The 23,011-nt window shown below is 37.2% G+C and overlaps 3 protein-coding genes across 3 annotated transcripts; all 3 read right to left on the minus strand.

Annotated features, from left to right (window-relative positions):
• Positions 1-32: 32 nt before the first annotated feature.
• On the minus strand, positions 33-700 carry LOC149047217 (uncharacterized). Its single transcript, XM_089204894.1, has 2 exons — positions 562-700; positions 33-482 (listed from the first exon to the last, which is right to left on the minus strand). Exons 1-2 carry the CDS (start codon positions 580-582, stop codon positions 114-116), a joined length of 390 nt encoding a protein of 129 aa, XP_089061020.1. The 5' UTR covers positions 583-700; the 3' UTR covers positions 33-113.
• An 8,177-nt stretch (positions 701-8,877) lies between these two features.
• On the minus strand, positions 8,878-10,233 carry LOC113682483 (uncharacterized). The gene is made up of 2 exons (XM_027199650.2): positions 10,121-10,233; positions 8,878-9,577 (listed from the first exon to the last, which is right to left on the minus strand). Exons 1-2 carry the CDS (start codon positions 10,142-10,144, stop codon positions 9,050-9,052), a joined length of 552 nt encoding a protein of 183 aa, XP_027055451.2. The 5' UTR covers positions 10,145-10,233; the 3' UTR covers positions 8,878-9,049.
• A 3,116-nt stretch (positions 10,234-13,349) lies between these two features.
• Positions 13,350-21,219, minus strand: LOC113682482 (uncharacterized). Its single transcript, XM_027199649.2, has 11 exons — positions 21,092-21,219; positions 20,769-20,863; positions 19,733-19,851; positions 19,051-19,190; positions 18,095-18,174; positions 17,211-17,259; positions 16,557-16,632; positions 16,237-16,309; positions 15,210-15,339; positions 14,824-14,949; positions 13,350-14,374 (listed from the first exon to the last, which is right to left on the minus strand). The coding sequence occupies exons 2-11, from the start codon at positions 20,852-20,854 to the stop codon at positions 14,270-14,272; spliced, it is 984 nt and encodes a 327-aa protein (XP_027055450.2). The 5' UTR covers positions 20,855-20,863; positions 21,092-21,219; the 3' UTR covers positions 13,350-14,269.
• Positions 21,220-23,011: the final 1,792 nt, after the last annotated feature.

A 23,011-nucleotide genomic window follows, 5' to 3' on the forward strand; every position in this document is an offset into this window, starting at 1 on the left:
GTAATTCAAAATACAAAATAAACCATCAAGACTTTCAGTATCCTATTTTATTTCTCTAATGGAAGGTACTTTCAAGGCCCTTAATTGACAGCTGTTAAAGTTTTTGTCTCTTTTCAAGAATGAAAACAATGACAGTCATTCGGTTTTCGGCCGTTGATGATTTTACAGAAACATCCTCCTGCACGACATGCAAGTCTCATGTTCTCGATCGGTATTTGCAACAAGGTTTTATTTAACAGCTGACAAGAGTATGCTTTCGAACATGATCCCCCTCTTTTTTGGACTACATTTAAAAAGTCATCGTCACTCTTATCGTAGTTTTCTCCTCGGAAGATTTCAGGGTTGTAGTCTTCCACATCTTTCCATGTATGCGTCTTGAGGTCAGATTCTGCTTCTACGGCATTGGCTCTTCCATCTAATTTACTTCCTTGCGAGGTTACGATCACAAGAAGCAGGACAGCAGTAACTTTCAAACAACCAAACTGAGAATAGAAAATGCAAGACATAAAAAAATTAGCTGTTTAAGGTTTTAGGAGTTAACAAAAATTATAAATTTGAAACCTTGCCAACGTTTCGCAGCATCTCTAAATTCGGCTTCGAGTTGATTCTGTCCGTTCAAAGATGATTCAGTCGGTTCATGCGAGTCCCAGCTTAAGAGAGTCGTCAGGTTGTTTGTTTGGAGGGTCAGATTGGTTCAATTTATATCATGTAAGCACGATTAATATACAATGATTACGGGACGTGCGCTTACCTTAAGTTAAATTTAGATTTTCTCGAAACTGTCAACTGTCGAATGAATAACATAAATACACCCAGCCAAACACAAAGCGAGTTAAGAAAGCAGCTGGAGAAGATGTTAAAAAAATTCCTCATTACTATTGATCTGTCTTATCTTGTGGGTGTAAATGTTGTATTTGGAGTATTTTCCCTAGAAGAGAAAAAAGCGAACGTTTGAAATTGATGTCATTCAGCGTTGTTAACCTGTCTGTGGCCTCATAATAAATTTCAATTTTCCTTGGTGTCTGAAAGATCCCTTGCTCACACGACAACAAAAAAAAAATTGTGTTTCTCTGTTTCGTTTATGATCTAGTGGTCAAACCGGATGCCTTAACAATAATCGAACGTTAAGAGAAGTCGAGAATCTAGCAACTCTATTTTATTTCGAAAAACACGAGTACTGCTAAACCAGGAGTAAGTTTGTCTACAGGCTTAGGTAAACACTAATATGCAGACATCACGTTGTCAGCTTTGCCTAAACTCCGGTAACAGCTCAGTCATGGGGGGAAAAAAGGGAAATACGACGGGCGATCTGGAAAAAGGCGTAAGCTGTAGATAAATGGGAGATCTTTAATGTCTAAGCAAGGCCGAGTGTTATTAAAATATCAATGACACGATGATGTGACAGTCAGAATAATTTGATCGAAAGGACTGGAAAATTTTACATTGCAAAACGTGCAATTCTTTATCCAAAACCCAACAGCCTGGTGGGAAGTAAAGTACCTAGTTACATAATAGAGAAAATTAAGCCACAGGGTATTAAACATGAGTTGGAATACATTATCATTAAAATTTTGGTCTAAGGCTAACGAGAAATTAAACAACATTTAAAATAATTATCTCGTATATAAAGCATCATGCATGATATGGATCTACTCTCGGAACGAGACATTCAGCAAGCGGACAAGTGCAGCATGTGATGGGTACGTTTCTTCCTGTCTTAGGAAACTGTCGCGCTTTTCACTTTCGTACATGTATATGTCTACAATATAACGTGCAACTGTGTTTGTGCATAGCAGTATCAGTTCATTCCTGGACTCCTGGTCTCTCCCTCTCTCTCTCTCTTGGCCGTCACAGGAAGGGAAGAAGTCTTAAAAAATGTGTAGATCGATAAAAGGGGTCTTCCTTATAATAAAACTGCTTGTTCAACAGTTGACGACCCAAGAATCGAATTAGCTTTTGCGATTTCCTCCAAAGAATTTTCAGTTAAAACAGTTAGCATTTACAACTTTTTGAGCACTATGAAAACGAAAATATTTGAACCACCGCTTACCTCTCAAATCTGTGGTCTTTTCGGTTTGTCTACTGTGCGAAATGAGAAGTCTATAGCAGTCATCATTTCTTAGCAGCCTCTAAATTTTATTGTTTATTTTCATATTTTTTGTTTGTTTGTTTGTTTTTTTTTTTCATTTTTCTGCCTGTCGTCTTCTGCTTCTTGGAAAACTGATTCTGAAAAATAATGACTTACATTTCTGCCCACAGTGTTGTTCATCATGAGCTGTGGAAACCGAACTCCCTCGAATTTACGAATAATCGATTATTAATCGTTAGTTAGCTTCTGTGGCTCGCTTGATAATTGTCAATTCTTATAATTAATCATTGCTGTAATTTGTCGATTTGGGCAAAGTCAGTGAGGTAACATGCCTTCGTGATTCTTGATGTTACGTCAAGTTAATGAGACCGGAAATATATAAAAACAGTCATACAGCGCTGAATTTCACAGTTAGGAAGGATGGAGGACGACATTTGAAGCAATGAGATATGAAGAAACAGTACCTTTAAAAAAAACCACACATCTAGAGCGCTTAAGCGCCTCGCAAGTAGGGATCAGCTGTTTGCATGCCTTTTAATAGTAATTTTTTTAAAAAGATATCTCAGTAAACAATGGGACATACATATGTCAAGCTAGTGCGATCATGCTATAGAATGAGTCTATTTTTAACTCTAGAAATTTTACCTTTTTACCAAGGAGGAACATTAAAAAGGGAATTTAAACGCAAATAGGCATCAAAATCTACGCGTCAACTAAGGCAGCTGCTTAACATCTTACCATGCAATTCAAATTTAAAAAATTTCTATTTCGAGTTGTTGTTCCACTATCAACTTACTAATAGCATCCTGTCACCTGCCTTCTCATCTACTTCCCTTTTTTCGTAGGATGGGTATCACATAATAATAATCAATAACAAAACATTTATGCCTGAAACAAATGATATAAGCTACAATAAGTTTCGCATTAGTGCAGCGCTTTCATTCTTGGCGGCAGAACAACTGAACCTCCAATAGCAATACCCGACGAAAGAAAAACTGACTTAAGTGTAGGTTTAAAGACTAATGGTGAAACTAACGGCGCTCCTAATATTGCCTAATTGACACGCCCACCTAGGAAACGCGTAACTTAATTCACAGATGAATGATAAAAGAAAACACGAGATAGAAGTTACTACCGACAAAGTAAAATTACGCGTGCCAATTCATAAAAAAATAGAAATTTAATCAGTTTAAGCTTATAAATTACACTTCACGACATCAAAAGTCGAAAAAGAACTTTGAAACACCGGCAGCAAACAGCTCATTAAATTTATGCTAATACCTTTGTTTAGTATTGACACAGAAATTGCGCAAACGAGCGAAAGATAGCAGCGAAACCCGTCTTCGGCGAGAGGTTCGCGTCCCGATTCTATCTGGATACAATAATGATAGATGAGTTTGAGAATAATCTCAAAAAATTTTTTTTTTTAAATTTTAAAGCTCATGCCTAAGTGCAAGTTCATAAGAAAAGTGTGTTTATACAATGGTTACGATTACGATGACACGGGCAATTATTATACAAATGGTCGACTGAGTAATATACGTTTATGAAAAGTGATAATAATAAAGACTGGTCGTTTTCTACCTTTTGCGATTCAATGGCGTGAAATAGGGAATTACAAACTAAGAACTCCATGTAACCTGAGCACCTTTGGGTGAACCGGTTTTTCAATTACGTGGAACATTTACCTTTCATCTAAGTTTCTAGTTATCACCTTTTCTTGTCTCTTTTTCGAGCTGTTGAAACCGAATATTAATTTCACATCAAAAGTTCATTTATTTCCATTGAAGATAGCATGCTAATTGTGCGTGTGTTTTTTCTTCCCAGTAGATTAAAAGGAAACGGGATTCGAATTCATCCCATCTCTTTTGTTTTTCGTTCCTTCATTTCCTTTTCGAATCAAAGCGTTATCAAGAAATTTTCAATGGTGACTCATCGATGGGCTCCCCATCGGCAAGGAAATATATAGATTAGATATTGAAAACCACATAGGATGAAGGAGTCATTTCGACGGTTGATTCCCGACTAAACAAAGCTTGTCAATTTCCAATGTTATTCGTCGATTAAGGATGTTTTCCTTTAATTTTGAAAAGTTATGTCCGAGTAGTATGTGTACCTACATTTTCAAACTGCTTCGTCCGATTTTAGACGATTTCACTTGATTTAGGACCTTTCTGTCTGTTTTCTAACGATTCCGAGCGATTTCCGACGGTTGTTAGATTTTGAACGATTCCGTCTGATTTTGGACAGCTCGGTTTCCCTACGATTCCGTGTGCTTGCTTTGAGCTACAGGCTCTTATCATGTACATAGTAGATTCTTCATAGAGCCTGCTATCAATTTTTTCAACAATGGTTTGACTCTTTCCTATTCCTTACCCTCCCCCAGGGTTGGTGACAATTTGCTTCCCAAAATTCCATGCAGTACTTTTCAGGAAAATGGCGGAGTGACCGATTTCGAGTTCTGCAAGCTTGCTTTCCTTCTTTAGTAACTGGTAATTTTTTCTCTTATCTTTGATCGTAAATTCGAACAGACTTGATTTTTCTAAGGGTAATTTTTTGAAGATTGTAATCCTGGAGACCTTTCATACTGTAGATTACTGTGATTCTGGCTAGCGGATCCGTTGGTCAGTCACCATCAGCAATACAGACCTCTGGAGGGAGACCAACCAAGTACCACCAGAAGATGGAATCAGAAGGTGAGGATGGAGATTGATAGGGCACACCCTTTGCAAACCAACATCAAGGGTCACAAGACAGGCCCTCTGCTGGAATCCCCATGGTAAGAGAAAGAGAGGGCGGCCAAGTAACACCTGGCGTCGTGAAGGTTGACATCAGAAAGACCGGCCACTCATGGAGCCAATTAGAAAGGATGGCCCAGAACAGAGATCTGTGGCAGACTGTTGTGGACGGTCAATGCCCCAGGAGGAGCGATGGGCTTAGATAGATAGATATACTAATTATCTAGCCAACTGACAAGAATAATTAAAGAAGTTTAAGTATCTAACCATAAAAATCGTTTACAGCCCCTTGGATTGTAATAAACTACATGAGACACATTAAAATAACAGGCCTTCCTTGATCTATCGCCTCTAGCAAATAGTACTTGCTTCCTGTACTTGCAACCATGACTGCCTCCATCAGCCTACCCCCTCCCCCTCCTCTCTCATCTCTCTCTATCTCCCCACCACTTCTCTTTCAACCGCAATCTCCATTTAGTTCAATAATAGTGTAACAACTTCATTATCAAGAGTCAATTTTTATACGGTATAAACAATAATTTAAGACCTTTCTCCAGATTTCAAAAAGGTTTGTAGGTTTTCAATTACCATTTATACTGTTGTTACTCTTAAGATAAAGGTGAGGAAAACAATTGAGAACCAGAAAATGTTACCATGCATATTGTTGGTGCGAGAGTAAGACATCAGGTTTTATCAAATTAAGCTTTGACTCTCCCTAAGGAAGTCAAAATTTTAAAACTTTGATCGGTGGGAGGTAAGCTAATCTAAGTTTTTAGAGAAGAACCTCTTTTTCTGCAATGGTAGCTAATTGAAACAGTTGATTATGAAACTGTCTTCTACCTTCTGAGTTTCAAGGAGAAAAATCAGAAAAAAACTTGATGTTTGAATTTCCTTTATAATCAAGCATGAAGTCATGTCGTGAAAACCAGATGTCAAGCGACCTGATTAAGTGACTTAAAGGGTATTTGTTTAGACAAGCATTCCTGTATTTTTTGTTGTTTACGAGAGTCAACTGAATCAAAAAGTGACAATGTTGATACCTCTGATATGCTTAAAGAGGGTACTGTGGAAACTGCAGTTGCCGCGTTGGAGGAGTGAACTCATTACGACTTCAACACGGACAAAGTGTGTAATTTATTAAGAATTCCAGTTTTAATCGACGCATGCGCTATGAGGTGCTAGAATTACCCAGGGACACTGAACACCATGAAGTATCCTGCGACCGCTTGCAGATTCGTCAAAACAAGTTGACTGGCTTTATCGATCGCAAACCTGTTTTGATCGCATGAGCTAAACGCACCGTTCAAAAGAGATTCTAAAGCTCACGTTTCAAGAGTTTCCCGTTCCTCAGAAGGAATCGACAACACTCATGTAATTAATTTTGCCTCGGAAGGAGTATCATCAAAGTAAAATTTACCTGATCTTCTTATCATTATACCTGCAAACTACTATCCGCGAGAGTCTTTAGCCGTCCATTAGTTTCCGATGGCTCAGCAGTGGGACTTCAGTTTGGAATGCTTCTCCTTCGACCATATTGTTTTTGTTTCTTCACTTGTTTCTTCATTTCTCTCATCGTTATATTTTCATCTACTGCTTTCCCAGAAATATCATCTCTTAAACTAATTCTGATCTCTTCAGAGCATTACAGCATATTCAAGGGGTTAAAATCTTAATTCTAGGGAGAAGATGAGATATTTAGTACTATTTGTGCAGCTTGTGTCTATTTGATTTGCCCGTCAATTTAATTATGAGTGGTTCTCAGTACCTCTCGTGGAACTCATTTGAGTTTGTAGCAGAGTGGACTCAAATGACCATATCAATGACCAAATGGTCATTGACCATACCTTTGAGGTAAACGGATCTTGTGGTACTTTCGCTGGTAGGGCGCTTTCCACATATGTTTGGTTTCGTTTTCTCATCAATTTATTGTCTTTTACAGAGCATAACCTCGCATATTTCCAGGAAAGCCTCGCATATTTCCAGGAAAGGAAAAAAAAGGCTCAAACTCTTGAAACTCGCGAAGATTAATTGCAACTGCTAAGGACGCCGCCCTTAGACGCTTTTTAGTTTCAAAAGCGCAATTAGACAATACTTGTTATTTTCATTTAAGAGAAGAGCTAAGGAAAATGGAAGTTTGCTTTCCCTCTAATTCATACAGACATTCATAGTAGGCAGAATTCGCGACAACATATGTCACGTAATTAATTATTCAGTGTATTATTGCATTGTTTAACTTGACATATGCTGTAAATTTCAGCGCGCATGGTTGCTTTAGAGAGTATTTTCAGGGCGAATTTCTCATATTTGAAGTACGGGGGCAGCAATCTTAAGAAACCATAGAGGTTTTTGCGGAATACGACTAACTTCACGTGAGGTGAACTGGTGGAATTTATTCTATATTTTTCAATAAGGTAACTTAACAGTGGGTCCTCCACCGTCCATTCACAAAAATTTCCAACTTTTTTTGCTTTAATTGTGGCTTTTTATTGAGATAGCTCCCCTGTCTTAGCATCTACAGTGTAAGCGGTTTTTCAAAATCTGGTTGCCAAGGTTGTTGGGATGCACTTTTTTTATTTGATTCATTTCTTCCTAAACTCGAGTTTCGCCTTTTCTTTGCAGGCCAGCAATACTTTTTCCTTGTCCTCTGGGCGTGTCAACATTACTGGCGGCTGGGAGACGTTCTAATTGAGCTGCAGTGCCTGCTTTTATTTGACCAATTTTACAAGAGATCTTAACTTTATTTTGTAGTTTTAATATCACATGTAGCCTTTTACAACGATTCATTTCATGCAACCATGTGTGATAAAATTTTCCGTATCTTCATTGTATTCAATTCGTATTTCATATTTCAGGGGCTCATGTTTGGAATGTTGGAAAGTACAGGATAAAACAAGACAACCCAGTTAAACGAAATGACTTGTCAGCAATGGTCACCTAACATCATATTGTCTTATTAGCTAACAATTCATAATCTGACAAGCAGTAGCACAAAACATATATTCATAAAACAGCTGTGCTCCAGACACGTTTGTTGGTACATTAGCTAACCGCCTCCCATACTCTCGTTGTTTAATTGTCGGCTGCAAGTTGGCTCAGACACATTGGCAACAAAGAGTATTGGAAGGAGGAGAGGGGCGAAAGAACATCAAAGGGGTTTTTTTTTGGATATTTTCTTTTTAATTTCCTCCATTTTAACAACTAAAACATTTTGAATAATTACAAACAAAAAACAATGGGGAGGGGCATAATATAGCGAGCTAATTGGATGCCCATTACGTTAAATCACATTATATCATATAGTGAAACAAAAGCAATACAAATATAATAGAGGGTATAAGAAACAATAAATACATAAATTGACATTGTCAAAGGAAGACATTGATTAATACTGAGAAAAGTATCACATAAAAACATCGCTCTTTTAAAAAGTTTTCTAGTGGGCTTCCTCCGCATTGATATAGGAATATCAATCCAATAGTAGCATCCAATAACTATTGGACAGAATCTCCTTTTATTTATCTTGAAGGGTCTGGGGTTCTAGCGCTACTAAGACGTACTTTTAGTAGCATAATCATGGTTCTCTGATACAAAAGACAGTGCTAAATTAGATGATTTTTTATCTATAATATGATCGTAAAATAGTTGACACGTACTTAACTTATTAATATCAAGAAGCTTAATTTGGCCGGTTTTTTTACATAACGGGGAGGCATTGTTGATGATTCTTACAGCTCTGGTTTGTAGCTTTACCGACTGAGACAATGGAGTTTCGCAACTACTACCCCACAATATGTAGCTGTGTGTTAGGTAAGGATATACAAATGCGTAGTAAACACTTATCAAAGGCGTTGATGTTGATCTGAAATAATGTCCCAACTTTTTAAAACGGGAGTGCAACTTTTTTTTTCTATATAAACAGACAAAAAATTCCATTGGATAATTGAACAATCACCAACATGAGTTACGTTTGGCCTCTTCTTTCTGATCTTGAATAACGCTTTTGTCTGTTGCTCTATACAACTCGTTTAAAAAATTGGTAAGAGAATTTAATAAGTTGTTAAGACTTTATTAACAGATCACACATACATCAAAATAACTTTATAAATAAATAGTTTCCAACATAGCTGGCTTACATCGTTTTGTTCAAGGTTGAACTACTAATAAAATTTATTAAATAAACGAATTTCCACTCTGGCAATGATTTCATCATTTCTAATTACAGCTACTGGCTAAAAACCTTATTTACAGTATCTTTTTCCTTCTTTTTGCAATCTACTGTAAGTATCTGGGGCTCGTCTCTGTGCTGAGGATAGTAAATCCCTCTGATCTCATCGCAGCCGTCCACGCAAACCACCGTTTTTACAGCTTCATTGTCGATTATCTTGTATATGATTTCTTGTACACAGCTGTTTTTCGCTGTATCTCGTCTGGTTCTTTTTCCCACGCCTACAAGTGCGCCATCCTCCGCTTTATCTTCTGGAAGAGAAGATATCAAGGTCATGATGTCGTCATCAGCAGGAATAGTCGGTTTGCTCCTCTCAGTGTCTAGTCCGACTCGCTTCTTCTCGTAAAGCGGTACATTTTCGTCCCCACTGTATTCTGCAGAATCACTTGCCATTGCCGTTGCCATGTCCCCGGCTAAGAGATCTAAATCCTCAATTTCCTTGGCTGGAAATGTTGGCTTGCTTTCAGCAAATTCATAAACAGCGAAAAGCACTAACAGAACAGCCGTGGTTGTATAGACGACGTCCTGGAAGGCGAATAAAAAGCCTAGACTTGATTACTTGTTCTGATGTTTAGGTATGTTTACATTACAGGAATCAGCCGGGAAAGTTGGCCCTGAGGCATACAATTTGAATTTAATTGCCTCCTCGTATGTACAAGAAACTCAAGTAAGTGTTGGTTTCCTTTTTCGGTCGAGAGATCTAAATTGAGGGAACTAATCGCCCTCAATTTTCCTCTTCCTAGGACTTGGTGGTGCAAGTTGTTTAGACCAATTGAGTATCTTTCAACGCTCAATTGAAAACTACGGTGTTCACTTCGGGAACTAAGGGTCAAGTACTAAATGCAGAGCAGTTTAAGAGACTAGAACCGACTGTTAGAGTAGTGACACTGAACAATTTTCAATAGATCAACGAATGATGAGCGAAAGAGTAAAAATGAGAGGGGGAGAAATGAAGGGGAGATTTCTTTTTGCCTTTTTTTGTCTTTTTTGAGTTGGAGATGAAGAAAAAAATTCAGAAATGAATCGTCGATGAGTCACGATGCCCCCAACCAGAAAATGGCTACTTACCTTTGACTTCAAGCAAATCATCATAGCGATTAATGAATATGAAATCGTTCTAAGCGTTCTCCAAGGCACTCACTGTTATGTGCTCACTTTAAAGTTCTGAAGTTTTGGAATCGTCCGCACCAACTTTTATAGCTGACACAAAAGTGGACATGGCTCCCGTGACTAAAAATATATTTTAGGGAATTACACCGCTCGTCCATTTTAGGAGTTTCGTTTAACGAAAAAGAATTGTTTAAAGCCGGTAGGAGAATCCTTCTTCCTCCATTCTGGGAGAATGCGGATTGAATAATTGGCGCTAGAGTCTCGAGGCAATTTAGTGTATCGAATTGAATGGAAACCATGTTGCTTCCTTGTCTATTTTAAAATCTCTTTATTGCAGCCTCATAAAGAATTTATGCGCATCACGTTTCTAAAGGAAAATTTTTTTATATTTTCCCGTTTGCACCTGTTGGCGCAAGTTTTGCCTAGTTAATGAAAGTTATGGAATCTGCGTAAGACCTTCAAGTGTTTCAACTCCTTCACTGACGTCATCTCGTGAAACAAAGCAGTTATATACGGAAATCAAACCAAACAGCAAAAATAAGTTTTGATCAGGTGATATCAGTCTGAAAGAGATACTTTCGATCTTAACAAAATAGCTAAAAGCTGGATCAGTGCATTCTACATTTAGCGATTTTCAAGGCTCATCTGACTGCTTCTATCTGTTATTTACTTTTGATGAACTTTTGATACTTTCCCTTTCCTTTCTACCTGTCTCCCAATTGACATATTCATTAGAGGAGAGTTGGGTGTTGTTGGCTTCCGCTCCATATAACACTTCCTCTAAACGAGTTTCTCACGTGGTCATTATCAATGTTGCACTGAGCATCCTCAGCGGACCGTGTAGAGGGTAGGCGTGGGCGAAAGTCTTATAAACAAAAACCACAAACCGTTACGCGGAATATTCAACCGTTTTCAGTTACGTTACGTAAGTTTGTTCACTCATGATTCTATCCTATTTTCCTTTTAAAGATGATAACAAAAAGTATTTTAATTTTATATATTCATATCGTCTTGCGAATAAGTTTACTGTTGAGCGGCTTTTTAATCGAGTTAATTTTCGATAATTCGTTAGGTTTCTGCGGTAACTCGTTATGAATAATATACAATATAAAATACCATGGCAATATACGATAAAAATGGCATTAAGCAGTAGATTTCTATGTGGCAGGGCTGGCAAACCGAAACTAGAAGCTTCCTCTTTTTCGTTGGTCAACCATTTGTTCAAAACCAAACTTTCATTTCTTTCTACAGCATGTTTTGGACTATGTAATATGATAAGTATGTTGCGGAACAAATATGAAAATCGGGTGGAGGTCTTGAACCGTATTAATCTCTCATTTATATTGATTCCGTTATCAAATATTCAAAGCGAAAAATATATACTTTACAAAATGATCCTTAAGCTTCGTAGAAAAAATTCCCTTCCTGCAATTTAAAGCTTTAAAAATGGAAATTACGAAGACTTCCGCTTCTGCCTTTATTTAGTACCGAGGTGTTGAGCAACAGCAAGACTACTCGTGCGTAACTGCCAAGAGCCTTAGTAGAATCAATAACTTCCTTAATTTGAAGTTTAGACTAGCCTAAGGAAATATGAAATGTCACCATAATAATCATGGAAAATTTCCAACTCAATTCTTTCTCTTTTTCCTTTTTATTTTTAACGGAAGAACAATGACGTTAGATCGTGAAAAATGTTGCGGAACTGAAATAACGAATTGATTTGTCATGATGGAAGCATATCGAAAATGATTTTTAATGAGAATATCATGAAAATCAAGTTCCTTTTTTCAGTGGGATTTCAGCCCTTTCTGCTGAAAATGATAATACATGCAATATGGTATTGAACTGGTGGCATCCCTACTGAACTTGGAATAGTTTCGACACGTAAGGGTTTAACACGTATGGAGTATACTTCGGTGGTCATTCCTTCGGAAAACTACGACTAATTCTGATAGCTATTGGAAATAGTGTAGCAGTATTTAGGATGGGAAACCTAAGACCTAAGATTGTACATCCATAGCAAAGAGCAGTTCTGCTCTAACGATCGAGGGTTCGCATTCATCCGTGTTAATCCTTGAAAAGAAGGCTCCACAGCGTTTTTGCTCAATGTTGGCGCACGCGCCAAAGTTGTGTTTTTCTTGAAAATTTTTATGTTTTGGCTTTCCAAGGTCTCTAAAAGCCATCAAAAGGCGATGAGCAAGGTTCGGACAGTCGTTTCCTGTAGTAAATATTAACCAAATGATTTCCGTTGTTAAGTTGTTAAGCTAAGGTGCCACGAAAGGAGGCGCTCGCCAGTGGTAATTTGGCTTTGCTTTTAATTTTCTTCAATTTGCTTTCGTGAAATCTCTCAAAGTTTTCACAATTTGTGAAATTTGTCCCGCCGATCATTTACAAGCCAAATAAATAGGGTTACAAAGGTAGTTTCCTCGCTATATGCAATTTTGTGTTTTCTTCCTGTCTTAAATTTGGTTAGATCTCACGAAGTTTTCATTTGACAAATGTGACAATCCAGCAAATCTTAGGAAATTCCACCGAAGGAAATGCAATAAATCTTACTCCAAAGATCCCAATTTTCTTTGTCGCAAAACTTTACGTCATAGAATGGAACTTTGCCAAGATTGGTATCTGAACACGCGTACACTTTCGAATCTGTCGCCTTTTGGAAACCTTTCCCACGGTGTTTTCTCTTCGGTTGACCTCTTTCTCAGGCGTAGAAGTCCTATGAATACTACGGGCTCAGTTGCTGGAAACCCTAAATTCCATCATATATAATCTGCGACGTTAACATTTGCGGAAAGCTTCACTTTGAAAATGTTCTCTCTCCACTCTTGAAATTCATTAACTTGAAAGAGCGTTCTCCATGTGGAAGAGAGGACGAGCCGTAAAAAGAAGTTTACGCGTTTAATGCGTCTACCCATACGCGTCATCGTCTACGTCTGAGACTTTGACGGGGTATCAGATGACACCTTCTGTGAAGTCTACGAGTACGCTCCCAGAGGTAATGGGGCAGGAAGGCAGTGGGGTCGGCCGGTATGATTGGTCGATTGACTTCAAATTTACGCGCGTAAGAGTCAAGCCATGTTCTCTCTTGTTCTGAGGAAGATTACCCTTAACAGTTAATTTAAAATTTTAGCTGGGAAAACAAAGACTTATCATCCGATTGACGGATCAGCGTGGAAAATTCATAGAAGCAAAAGTGAAATTGATATTTATTAAAAAGAATTTAAACCTGCAAGAAGTGATCCTAAATATTTAATTCGTATAATAATCCTCCTAAACATCACACATCGGTAATTTCCACATTAGAAAAATTACGACAAGAATTTCGACAAACAACCGTCAAAATGAATAATATTAAAAAGGCAAGATCGATTTGGACGACTATTGCCTTGTTACTCTTACTATTTCCATGTTACTGGTTGGTTCAATTCTCTTATTGCAACTGCTCATTTTTTGTGTCCCACTCAGTTCACTATAAACTCAAACTATTAAGTATTTTACCATTTTACTACATTATTGTATCACTCCCTTATGTATTTTTAGATGGCAATCAACACACATCTGTGTCATCTTCAGCTCATAATTTGTTTTTGCATTAAAACGGACAAGAAGGAGGAGTGGGGGGGGGGGGGGGGCAACAAAAGAAAAAAGAATGGGGAATGGGGGGATGGGGGAGGGGAAAACTCAGCGTTCTAGGCAATAGATACCAACAACAACACATAAGATGATAAAATATGTTTTTAAGCTGATCTCTTGGTTAATGTTTTTGCAATCATAAGTCTCGGAAATGCCAGAATACCGCCCAGAAAATTTGTTAATGTTAATTTTCTATAGTAAAGAAAATGTCAATAGTTTCAAAGTGCAACGCATGGTAAAAAAGGAGGTAGATACAACCCAGAAATCTCATGCTCACACATTTTGGAAAATTACAATTTTGAGTAAAACCCGAAATAATAAAAACGCTAGCATCTCTGCCCATTTAAAGTAAGTCATTCTTTTAGTATAACTCCCAAAAAAAGAGAGCATAACTCCCAAAAAAGAGAGCACATAACCCTAGCCTCCCCTCCCACCCTCCCTCGTACCATAATAAGAGTTCAAGTAATAATACTACATAACATGAGACTTTGAGCCGCTTGCGTTTTGAACCTTGGACATGATATCCTTTTCTGACAAGTCTTCTAATGTTGTTGCGTAAATGGTCACGTGTGCAGGCTGAAACGAATATAGTCAAGGAAATTTAAATGATATGCAAGCACTGTGGCTGATATCACGCCAAAAAAAAAATTATTCGTTACGCACAATTACCTTTCGTATAAAGGGATCAGGAACGAAATAGAGGTTTTTTTTTTCAACAATGGTTTCAGATCATTTGTTTACATTCTCTCTGCCACCAAAATTCAGATGACATGATGATTATTTCAGAAGGTTACAGTTGTTCTTTATGTACATATTTTTGGCAATGATATCATTACATTTACAACAAATCATCCTGTGATCGGATTTGAGAGATGTCAAGGATGTAAACACGTTTAGGTTTCTTTTTTGTTTTGTTTTGTTTTGTTTTTCTTCTTGTTTACTTTCATTTAATTTGTTTAAGAAGGAAGATTACGATTTGAATGTGCGGTAGCGAAGGCAAACGCTCCATTAGTGACAAAGGATACATGGAATGCCTTCTCCACAGTAGATTTGTGTGTACTGATTTTTCCTTTAGTCATTGGCTTGACGCCTTCACCAACCCACGTAATAAACACAAATTTGACGGTGCTTATTTCGTCAACAACATCCATCTGCAGGACAAATGAAATCTCAGTAAAACATCAGCAAAAGGGTCAAGATCATCAAGCGATGAGCCAAATCGTCCAGAGACGGTGAAAAAAGGTTGGTGATGATCAAATTCTTCTAAAAATTGTCATATCCTACTGGTGACAGAAAAGTAGGCCTCGAGACATATGAGATGAGTACATCAAGTGACAATTTAATACATAAACTACGTCTTGTGGCGGTCAAGGACTTCCAGCAATGGTAAACGGTTTAAACTTTTACTCACCACTCTAAGCAGAGCATAGGCCACAACATCGCTTTCCAACAACGGAAGGATGCCTCCCAACCCGTCCGTGCCTTTACCACTCAAAACTATGGGTTTCTTGGGATTTTTTTCTTCATAGGAACCAACACACCTGTTCAGAAAAAGGGACATATAAAATAGCGAAGAGAGATCAAACGAAAAAGCCATTTACTGTCCAGTTAATCAAAGCACGATTAAGCTGACCGAAGGTGAGCCAACAATTTTTTGTTTAGTTTTTGTAGCTTTGCAGACAGTTTTAATTGGATACGTTTTTCCTTCAGTTTTGTGTCACGCTAAGGTAAAACCCCTTAAAACGTACGCCCTAATAAAAACAATTGATCCACATGTAAAGTTGTACAACATAGAAAAATATACCGCAGCCATTATCGCAAATGTTGCTCGCTTACACACGACTTCAAAAGCAGACAAAATTTTAGACCCAAGTTTAACCTCTAATCACCAATTGAAGCACCAGTCCAAATGTTTGACTTGGGGTAGGCAATGAAGCAATGAGTTACCTTGTAAAAAGCTAGCGGAAATTCGCCTTAAGTTAAAAAAAAAGAGACCTCCGACGTGCTGTGAAGGCATGATAACAATGCACTCCCTTCAATGTACTTGCCAAAACAAGTAGAAGGGATATAGATTTTGAAACCTTGGTAGGTAAAATTAAGTTATAGAATGCTTATACTGCTAAGCGGAAGTGCCTTTGGTCTTAACTAAAACTTGATTTGTCAGTGTCAACCACGGCTACTCTTCCACATGCTCTACTTCGGGAAAAACTGAGCTCCCGGAAAAACCGGTCAAAGGTACAGTTAGTTTAGAAATTAGTAATGTAATTCCTAGACTGTATCAACTATTTTGTAGCTACCATTATACTTGTAATTGAGAGTTTTACAAACAGAGTGGAACTCTCGACAAAAGTTTCATCAGTTATGAAATAGAACGTTTTATTCGGCCATTTCTGACTAATGACGTAAAAAGAAAGAATTTATGATATTCAACACTTTACCAGTTAACTGCTATATCATCGCTTCGTACATCAACTATCGCTTCAGTCAAAAATCCATCAATGTTCACAGCCACTTAAAGAAAACACAAGTGTTGAGCACAGAAAAAAGACAATGGAAAGGAAAAGTGGAGAAACAAGGAGAAAATAAGAGGAGGAAAGATAAATGAAAAAACGAGATGGTACAGAGTTTTCACAGGCAAATGAGAAATATAAAAATATAAAAGGACATTTTCACTTCTTCCACTGTTGTATGTTAGAAAAGTGAAAGTACATGTTATTTAAGTGACACAATAGCATAGCCTCAACTTAAAAACAATTACCTGCACCAGGTGTCTGAAAGCTATTTTGAGCCTTTCCTGTTTTGATTACATTACTACTACTGGTAAAACCTCGATCCTGTTTAAAAAGAAAAGCAAGGTCTGCGTTAAACTACATAAGTGACTCTAACCTACAACTTCGTTTAAAAGTGATAAGTGGAAGTGTTAGTGTCTCGTTGAATCTGAGGTGGACGATGTTGGTGTTACATGTACTTGCCATTAAATTACCAATATTATGAATTTAACAGCTACACTGTAACCTCTTTAACAAACTGGCATTCCTATGCCATCTTTAAATTAGATCTGTATATATCAGTAACAGAAAAGCAAGTACCAGTATCTAAGTTCCACTTCCCCCAATTATCTGCCAACTATTTGCAGCAATATTCATGAACAGATATTTTTTCAATATGCAAATTTCTCAAAAATGTCTGCTGACTTACAGATGAAGTGGGTTACAGAATATCAAAAAAATGTAGAACATTTGTTTAAGATTACAAGAATATAATTATATCTGCATTTACTTTTCCAATAGAAACAGAAAAACTGAAATATTGGTAGCTCACATCCACACTTTTTTACAGCAAGCAGTTTTGTTCAGCAGTATTCCATTTCCATTTGTTAGATGGAACTCTATAATAAACCCATCTTACTTACTTGTCTTTGTGCAGCAGCTGAGGCTTCAAGTACTTTGTTTGTTCGTCCACTATTAACGAAATATGGATTATTAACAAGTTTTAATTGTCACGGTCTGATGAGTTGTTTTCCCTTGTGACTGCTGTATTTAAAATTTGGAAATAAGTTAATAGAATCTGGTGTCATCTAACTGTGTAGCTTTAATATCATAGCAACCATCAGTTAAAGAATATTATTTGAAAATTTTATAAATAAATAGTATTGCAAGAGGAAGTTATATGTGTTCATGCTGGTAATAATAGTTAGCTAAAGTTCAAGATAATATACATGTATGTGGGTGAGGTGTTGCATGTTTCATATACCAAGGTTGTGTTTTTATGCATGTCTTGGTTCAAAAGGTCTAACCCTGCATAACTACTGTTTCTGAAGCATGTCTACTCCCCTTTGGTGGTCTTAGGGTGGGATACTGGTCTATCTCAATTAATAATAATCTCCAGCATTTTGCCATGTTTTTCAAGCCCTTTTCCAGTATGCATTTAATTACTCCTGCTGGGTGAGGATAGCCACTGTTTGAAATGTTTGCCCCACAACACAAAAAATGGGCCAGTTAATTACACTCATTTTGGATAGGATGTTCATTTATCACTGAAAATATCTTTTCCTATCTCATCATACTAAATAACTTCCAAACATTATGCCTTATCCATTTGGTGTCCAAAAAATAAAATTAATCTCATAGGGCCAAATGATAGAAATTGGGCACTGCATTGTTATCACAATATGATATTTTGCATCTCATTAGCACATGTAGTGAATAAAAAGACCGAGTGTAAAGGCACAATATGGTTATTCTTAAGTATTGACAATTTATAATAATCATACACACTGTGAAATAGATGCAGCACCTGGTCTCTGAAATAACGTTCATCATCTCTTCCTCACTCAAGTCTGCTCTCTGTCCAGTTTCTATGACACAATGACTGGGCTGTTGAAAAAGAGAGGAAAGAAAAAATGGACACAGATCAACATTTGGCATTTCTATATACAGTCATATGTAAACTTGCAAAAAGATGAGGTCACATGGAAGAGGGTGCAGTGATATACAGTGTACTAGCTTTGAGTATTGACTTGTCAACATAGCACAGCCACATGTAATGTATGTGTGCCACTTGCAAACTTGAGAAAGGGATCCTAAGTACTAGTAAGATTAGTGTTAGAGATTTGTTGTGAATTTTAGATTTTTTTTTTGCAAATGTAATCATTTCTGTCATATGATTACTACATACAGTATCGATAAACCCAAAATGTTTCACCAGTTTTACAAACATGACTCAGCCTACACAATGAAAAGACATGTACTGTTACTGATAATTGCATTGCATTTGTAAGAACTTTTTAAAGTCAGAAAGCTAAAATCCTGGCTAGATGTTTAAGGCACACATACTAATTTGTATTATTCATAGCTAGAAAGATAAAATCCTGGCAAGATGTTGAAGGCACTGTCCACATACAAAATGATACATCAACAAGGCTGCAGAATTCACAAGCCCAATGCTTTTAGGCAAAGTGTTCATACTACAGAGTTTCATGTAAACAACTAATTACTTTACTCTAAATAAAGCTGCCATACAAAAATAGTCTGTCAAAAGCTAGAACCAATCTGAATGATCATTCAATCTTCTTCAGACTATAATAAATAGAACAATACTTGTACTCCATGTAAATGTTCCTGTGTGGATACCAATTTACCTTCTCATACTAATAAATAACTCTTAAAGAAAAATAAGATACGGCAACAGAGCTAATCATACACAGAGCTGCAATTATATCATCTTTATATCCCCTAAAACTGTTCATTTACCTGAAAGTGAACCTCAACACTACCATGCACTACACCAAACTTGCCCTTTTTGGTGAATGGAACACTTTCTCCAATCCAGTGAATGTATACAAATTTAACAGTTTTCTCCACATAGCTGTCAACCAACTCTTCTAACCGCACTGTAGGGAAGTAAAAATGTAAATGTAGTAGCATTAAATAGCTTCTGAAATAGATTATCCCAGAATTTTTTAAACTAAATTTTGAAAGTAATCAGCATTTAACTGCTTCAGGATAGATCTAAAAAACTCCTAGAATTCTCAGAACCAATCAGACAGAAATTCAGCTTAATCTAAATACCAATTGATTATTTGCATTTTCCACATTCGAGTTATCATTGGCTATTCCTGATATTTTTCTTCACTCTAAATAACCAATATGATTACTTTGTTTTAAGTTTTTGATAGTCAATTGAAAATTTCTCTGACTCATTATAAAGAAGCTTTGGATACAATTTGAAGTATAAAAGTTCAATTAAGACAACCATTGTACCATTAGTAAGTAACAGGCTGCACATGTATGTACACAAATATGTCATGAGGCAAAAACACAGTCTGAAGGGCTTAAAATGAGTAAAGTGTTGTTCATTCATTGGAAGTTTTTAAGTTTCTAATGAACTGATACAAGTAACTGAAGCGTTCAACAAAAACAATTCACTACTTACCGAGGCCATACATGACTTCACCATCTTCTAGTTTCCCAATCATTTCACTTGCACCTCCACTGCCACTTGCTTTGAAGTGGATAATATTAGGATTGCCTTCCCAATGGCCAGCCAACATCCTTCAAGAAAAGAGGTTACAGCTAGTGGTCAATTATTTGGGGAGCAAAGGCAATAATAATTGGAAACCAAGAGATTGAAGAACAACAGAAAAAAGCGCAAGACCATGGTTTGTAAATTACAATTAATTGGATAAGTAGAAAGTCTTAGGTAATGTCCTCTAAAAAAGGGCTAAGCTGATGTTTTAAATTATCACCAATTCAGCCGACAGTTATATCTAAATAATCATTATTCGTACGGTATCAAGGATGTAATTAATATTGAAGTGATCAGTATAGAAATCTCAACATCATTCATTGTTTAAAATCAGTCTAAACAGGACTTCTTCCAGATAAATAAAGTCATGAACTACACTGTACCTGTAGCAATTTGTTTAGAATAGAATCAAAACATGCAAATTCCAATTGTGCAGTTTGATTATCCACGAGGACTTCTCATCCATTCGAAATTGCATTTGTAGCCTCTTTAATCTTAAAATGTATGTTACTAGTGCCCATAATTCATGAATTATATTTCATTTTCAGTGTGATGGTTAAATGTTTTTTCCCTCTACCACAAACCGTATGCAAGTCGTTTTCAAAGTAATAACAGTGAAGAAAAGCAACGCTTAAAGTACATGTGCATTGGGATCAAGATTTGAGGCAGAGACTACTATGTCACGCACATATTGTAACTAACGCAACTCTTCTTACAACGAAATCTATTTCACGTCATTTAAATTTGAAGGAAAGAGCAGGCGGAAATTTCACAAATGTTTCGCTTTAGTCGCACCCAGAAATGATACACAATCAAGCTAAAAAAATTCAAGAATCGAGCCACGATCTCTACACGCTAAAAATTAAAATTATTGTTTATATTTGGGCAAGAAAGTGCACGATTGGCGTACTGTAAATTATAGGTCTAACAAATATCTTCCTACCAGTTTGTTGAAGAAAGGTCGCTCCTGACATCCAGCAGCGCCCCTTTTAGGGAGCTTTCGTCTTTTATCTCTACGTTTGTTGACATTTCTTAATACTGAAAAGGTGCAAAATCAAAAAGTCACCGTCAACAAACTAATTTAGGCAAGAGAACTGGTGAATTCTCTGCATCGATAGCATTCTATTTACCAGGTATTTTGAATATAGTTGATCACTGATATATCATCACAACTGCTTTTTTAATTAAAATCATTGCCTCTTGAGAGTAACTTATACGACCAATAAATGATTGGGTCGCTGAAACGGCTAGAAAATCAAAACTCACCAGGTTTCCGTGACGAAGAATTAAAAAAGTCACCAACAGCTACCGACACTCATGTATAACTTTACGCGACCACTACACAATAACTAAGATCTCGGCAGGAGACTGGGACCAGAGTCAACTCCCTTCCAATCTCGCGTGTCACCTCGCACATTCGCGCGAGTGGTGAATTAATTATTTTGAAGGTTCTCTTTTAGGAAAGACTTTCCAATTCCACTTGAAGAATCCTGCACTTGGGGATAATGCAATTTGGAGTCTTAGGACTGCCAGGTCGTTCATCTAACAGTTATTTCATGACTGCGCGTTGGACAGGAGATGGTAACGAGGCGCGTAGTACCCAATTAGCTATATCAACCAACCTCATATCCAACAAGCGCGAATTGAATAATTGTTTTATCAGGTTTAAATGTTTTCTCCAATGCCGTGGGAGCTTACGTAACTTGTTTTCACTCCATCTTTTTTCAAATCAAACCGACCGGAAGTCAATTTTACTTCAGACCGCCGAAACGGCTAAACTTCGGTCACATGCCTCGCTTTACGAATGGCGCTGAATGAAATTTTACACGGCGTTACCCAGCTAATGCTGTACCTGAATTTTTACACGAAATACAGAAATTTCTGACCCAAGAAACGTTCCAGGTTACGAGATACAAGCATTTCATCAGAAAGCGAAAAAGTTGTGCACAGTTTTCTCAAATGGTTTGTTTAACTAAAACCTCGCAATGTAAGTAATAGAGTGCTCCGTGCGGGCGAGTTACGACCGCAAGTTACAACCTTACTGACACAAGTGTTTCGTTAAACTTATTAAACATGAAGCATATCTTGAAGTGTTGTGCACATTTGAAAATGTTTTGAAGTATGGTAGCGAACAGACTTCAAAGGTGAGCTTTTGTAACTTAAGGTCTGGTAGAAATTTCAACAAATGACATCCTGAAATATGAAGGTAACCGGCTGGTCCTACATTTGTTGCAGCATTATACTTTTTCTAGACCATAAAGCGTTAATAAAAAGTTCAAACTGAACTTTCTAGATGAAACTTCAATGTATACCACTGAATAGGGTTATGTCGTTCTTTGTGGTTTTTACCCTTGAGATGACTATGACTGGTATTTGTTTAGTTCTGTTTCCAATGCACAGAAGAGGTGTTTGCTTCCAGCCAAATGTAAATTCAGCTTAGTAACACCTGGTTGAGTCATTTCCCATATAAGGCGATGCGGAGTATTCAGTAACAACTCCTCCCGCTTCGAGGGGGCGACTAGTGGTGTATATTTACAGAGCTGCGCGCGAAGCGGTGAAGAAATTTCCGCCACTAGCCAATAACACTGAGTTGGATGGTTGTTTGAGTATACAGCATACTAAAACAATTAGATAATATAGCATAAAGAGGTAATTCCAACTCATTTATTCCTACGACGATTACTGTATTCTCGGGCGCAAATCCCGTGCGAGTCTTCGGAGATGAGTAGCAAAGGATATTCTGCGTTTAAGTGGCCAATCCGAGCGCGCCTTTAAACGCTAGCCACTGTTTTAGTGAAACAATCAGCCTCACCAAAGAGGCAATATCAGGAGTTTAAAAGTTAGTGATTATATATTTTTCTTTTCCGTTAACGAAAGGTAATAAGCTTGATGAGATATAGGCGTTTAAAAATGTCCCTTTCCAATATTGCCACTGTCAGTTTCACATAAGCCCAGGGTCTGTTTTCTTGTATCATAAGAATTACTACACCCTAACCATCAGCTCAAGATCGTGTTTTGCTCTAACAAAGGGCTAACGCTCGAAATGCCAGCTTTGAAACTCTTAACGATGGCCAAATTGCGATATCAACCCAAAATACCAAATTCATTTGTTTTTTTTTGGCTGATGTTGCAACAGCTACGTCTGTCTCTCGGCTTATGTGCTCTTATACCCTCTTTGGGGCAAGG

Source organism: Pocillopora damicornis, chromosome 4 (genome assembly GCF_964200805.1).
Source record: "Pocillopora damicornis chromosome 4, jaPocDami1.2, whole genome shotgun sequence".
In the NCBI taxonomy this organism is placed as follows: domain Eukaryota; kingdom Metazoa; phylum Cnidaria; class Anthozoa; order Scleractinia; family Pocilloporidae; genus Pocillopora; species Pocillopora damicornis.

What these genes read in the sequence shown, in the direction of transcription:
- LOC113682482 (XM_027199649.2), bottom strand. Translation starts at nt 20,854, where the DNA reads ATGTCAACAAACGTAGAGATAAAAGACGAAAGCTCCCTAAAAGGGGCG. An exon ending in GACCTTTCTTCAACAAACTG is followed by an intron (nt 19,852 to 20,768) that starts GTAGGAAGATAT and finishes CTTTTCTTGAAG; the next exon opens with GATGTTGGCTGGCCATTGGG. An exon ending in CCTATGCTCTGCTTAGAGTG is followed by an intron (nt 14,950 to 15,209) that starts GTGAGTAAAAGT and finishes TTTGTCCTGCAG; the next exon opens with ATGGATGTTGTTGACGAAAT.
- LOC113682483 (XM_027199650.2), bottom strand. Translation starts at nt 10,144, where the DNA reads ATGATGATTTGCTTGAAGTCAAAG. An exon ending in TGATTTGCTTGAAGTCAAAG is followed by an intron (nt 9,578 to 10,120) that starts GTAAGTAGCCAT and finishes TTCGCCTTCCAG; the next exon opens with GACGTCGTCTATACAACCAC.
- LOC149047217 (XM_089204894.1), bottom strand. Translation starts at nt 582, where the DNA reads ATGCTGCGAAACGTTGGCAAG. An exon ending in TGCTGCGAAACGTTGGCAAG is followed by an intron (nt 483 to 561) that starts GTTTCAAATTTA and finishes TTCTATTCTCAG; the next exon opens with TTTGGTTGTTTGAAAGTTAC.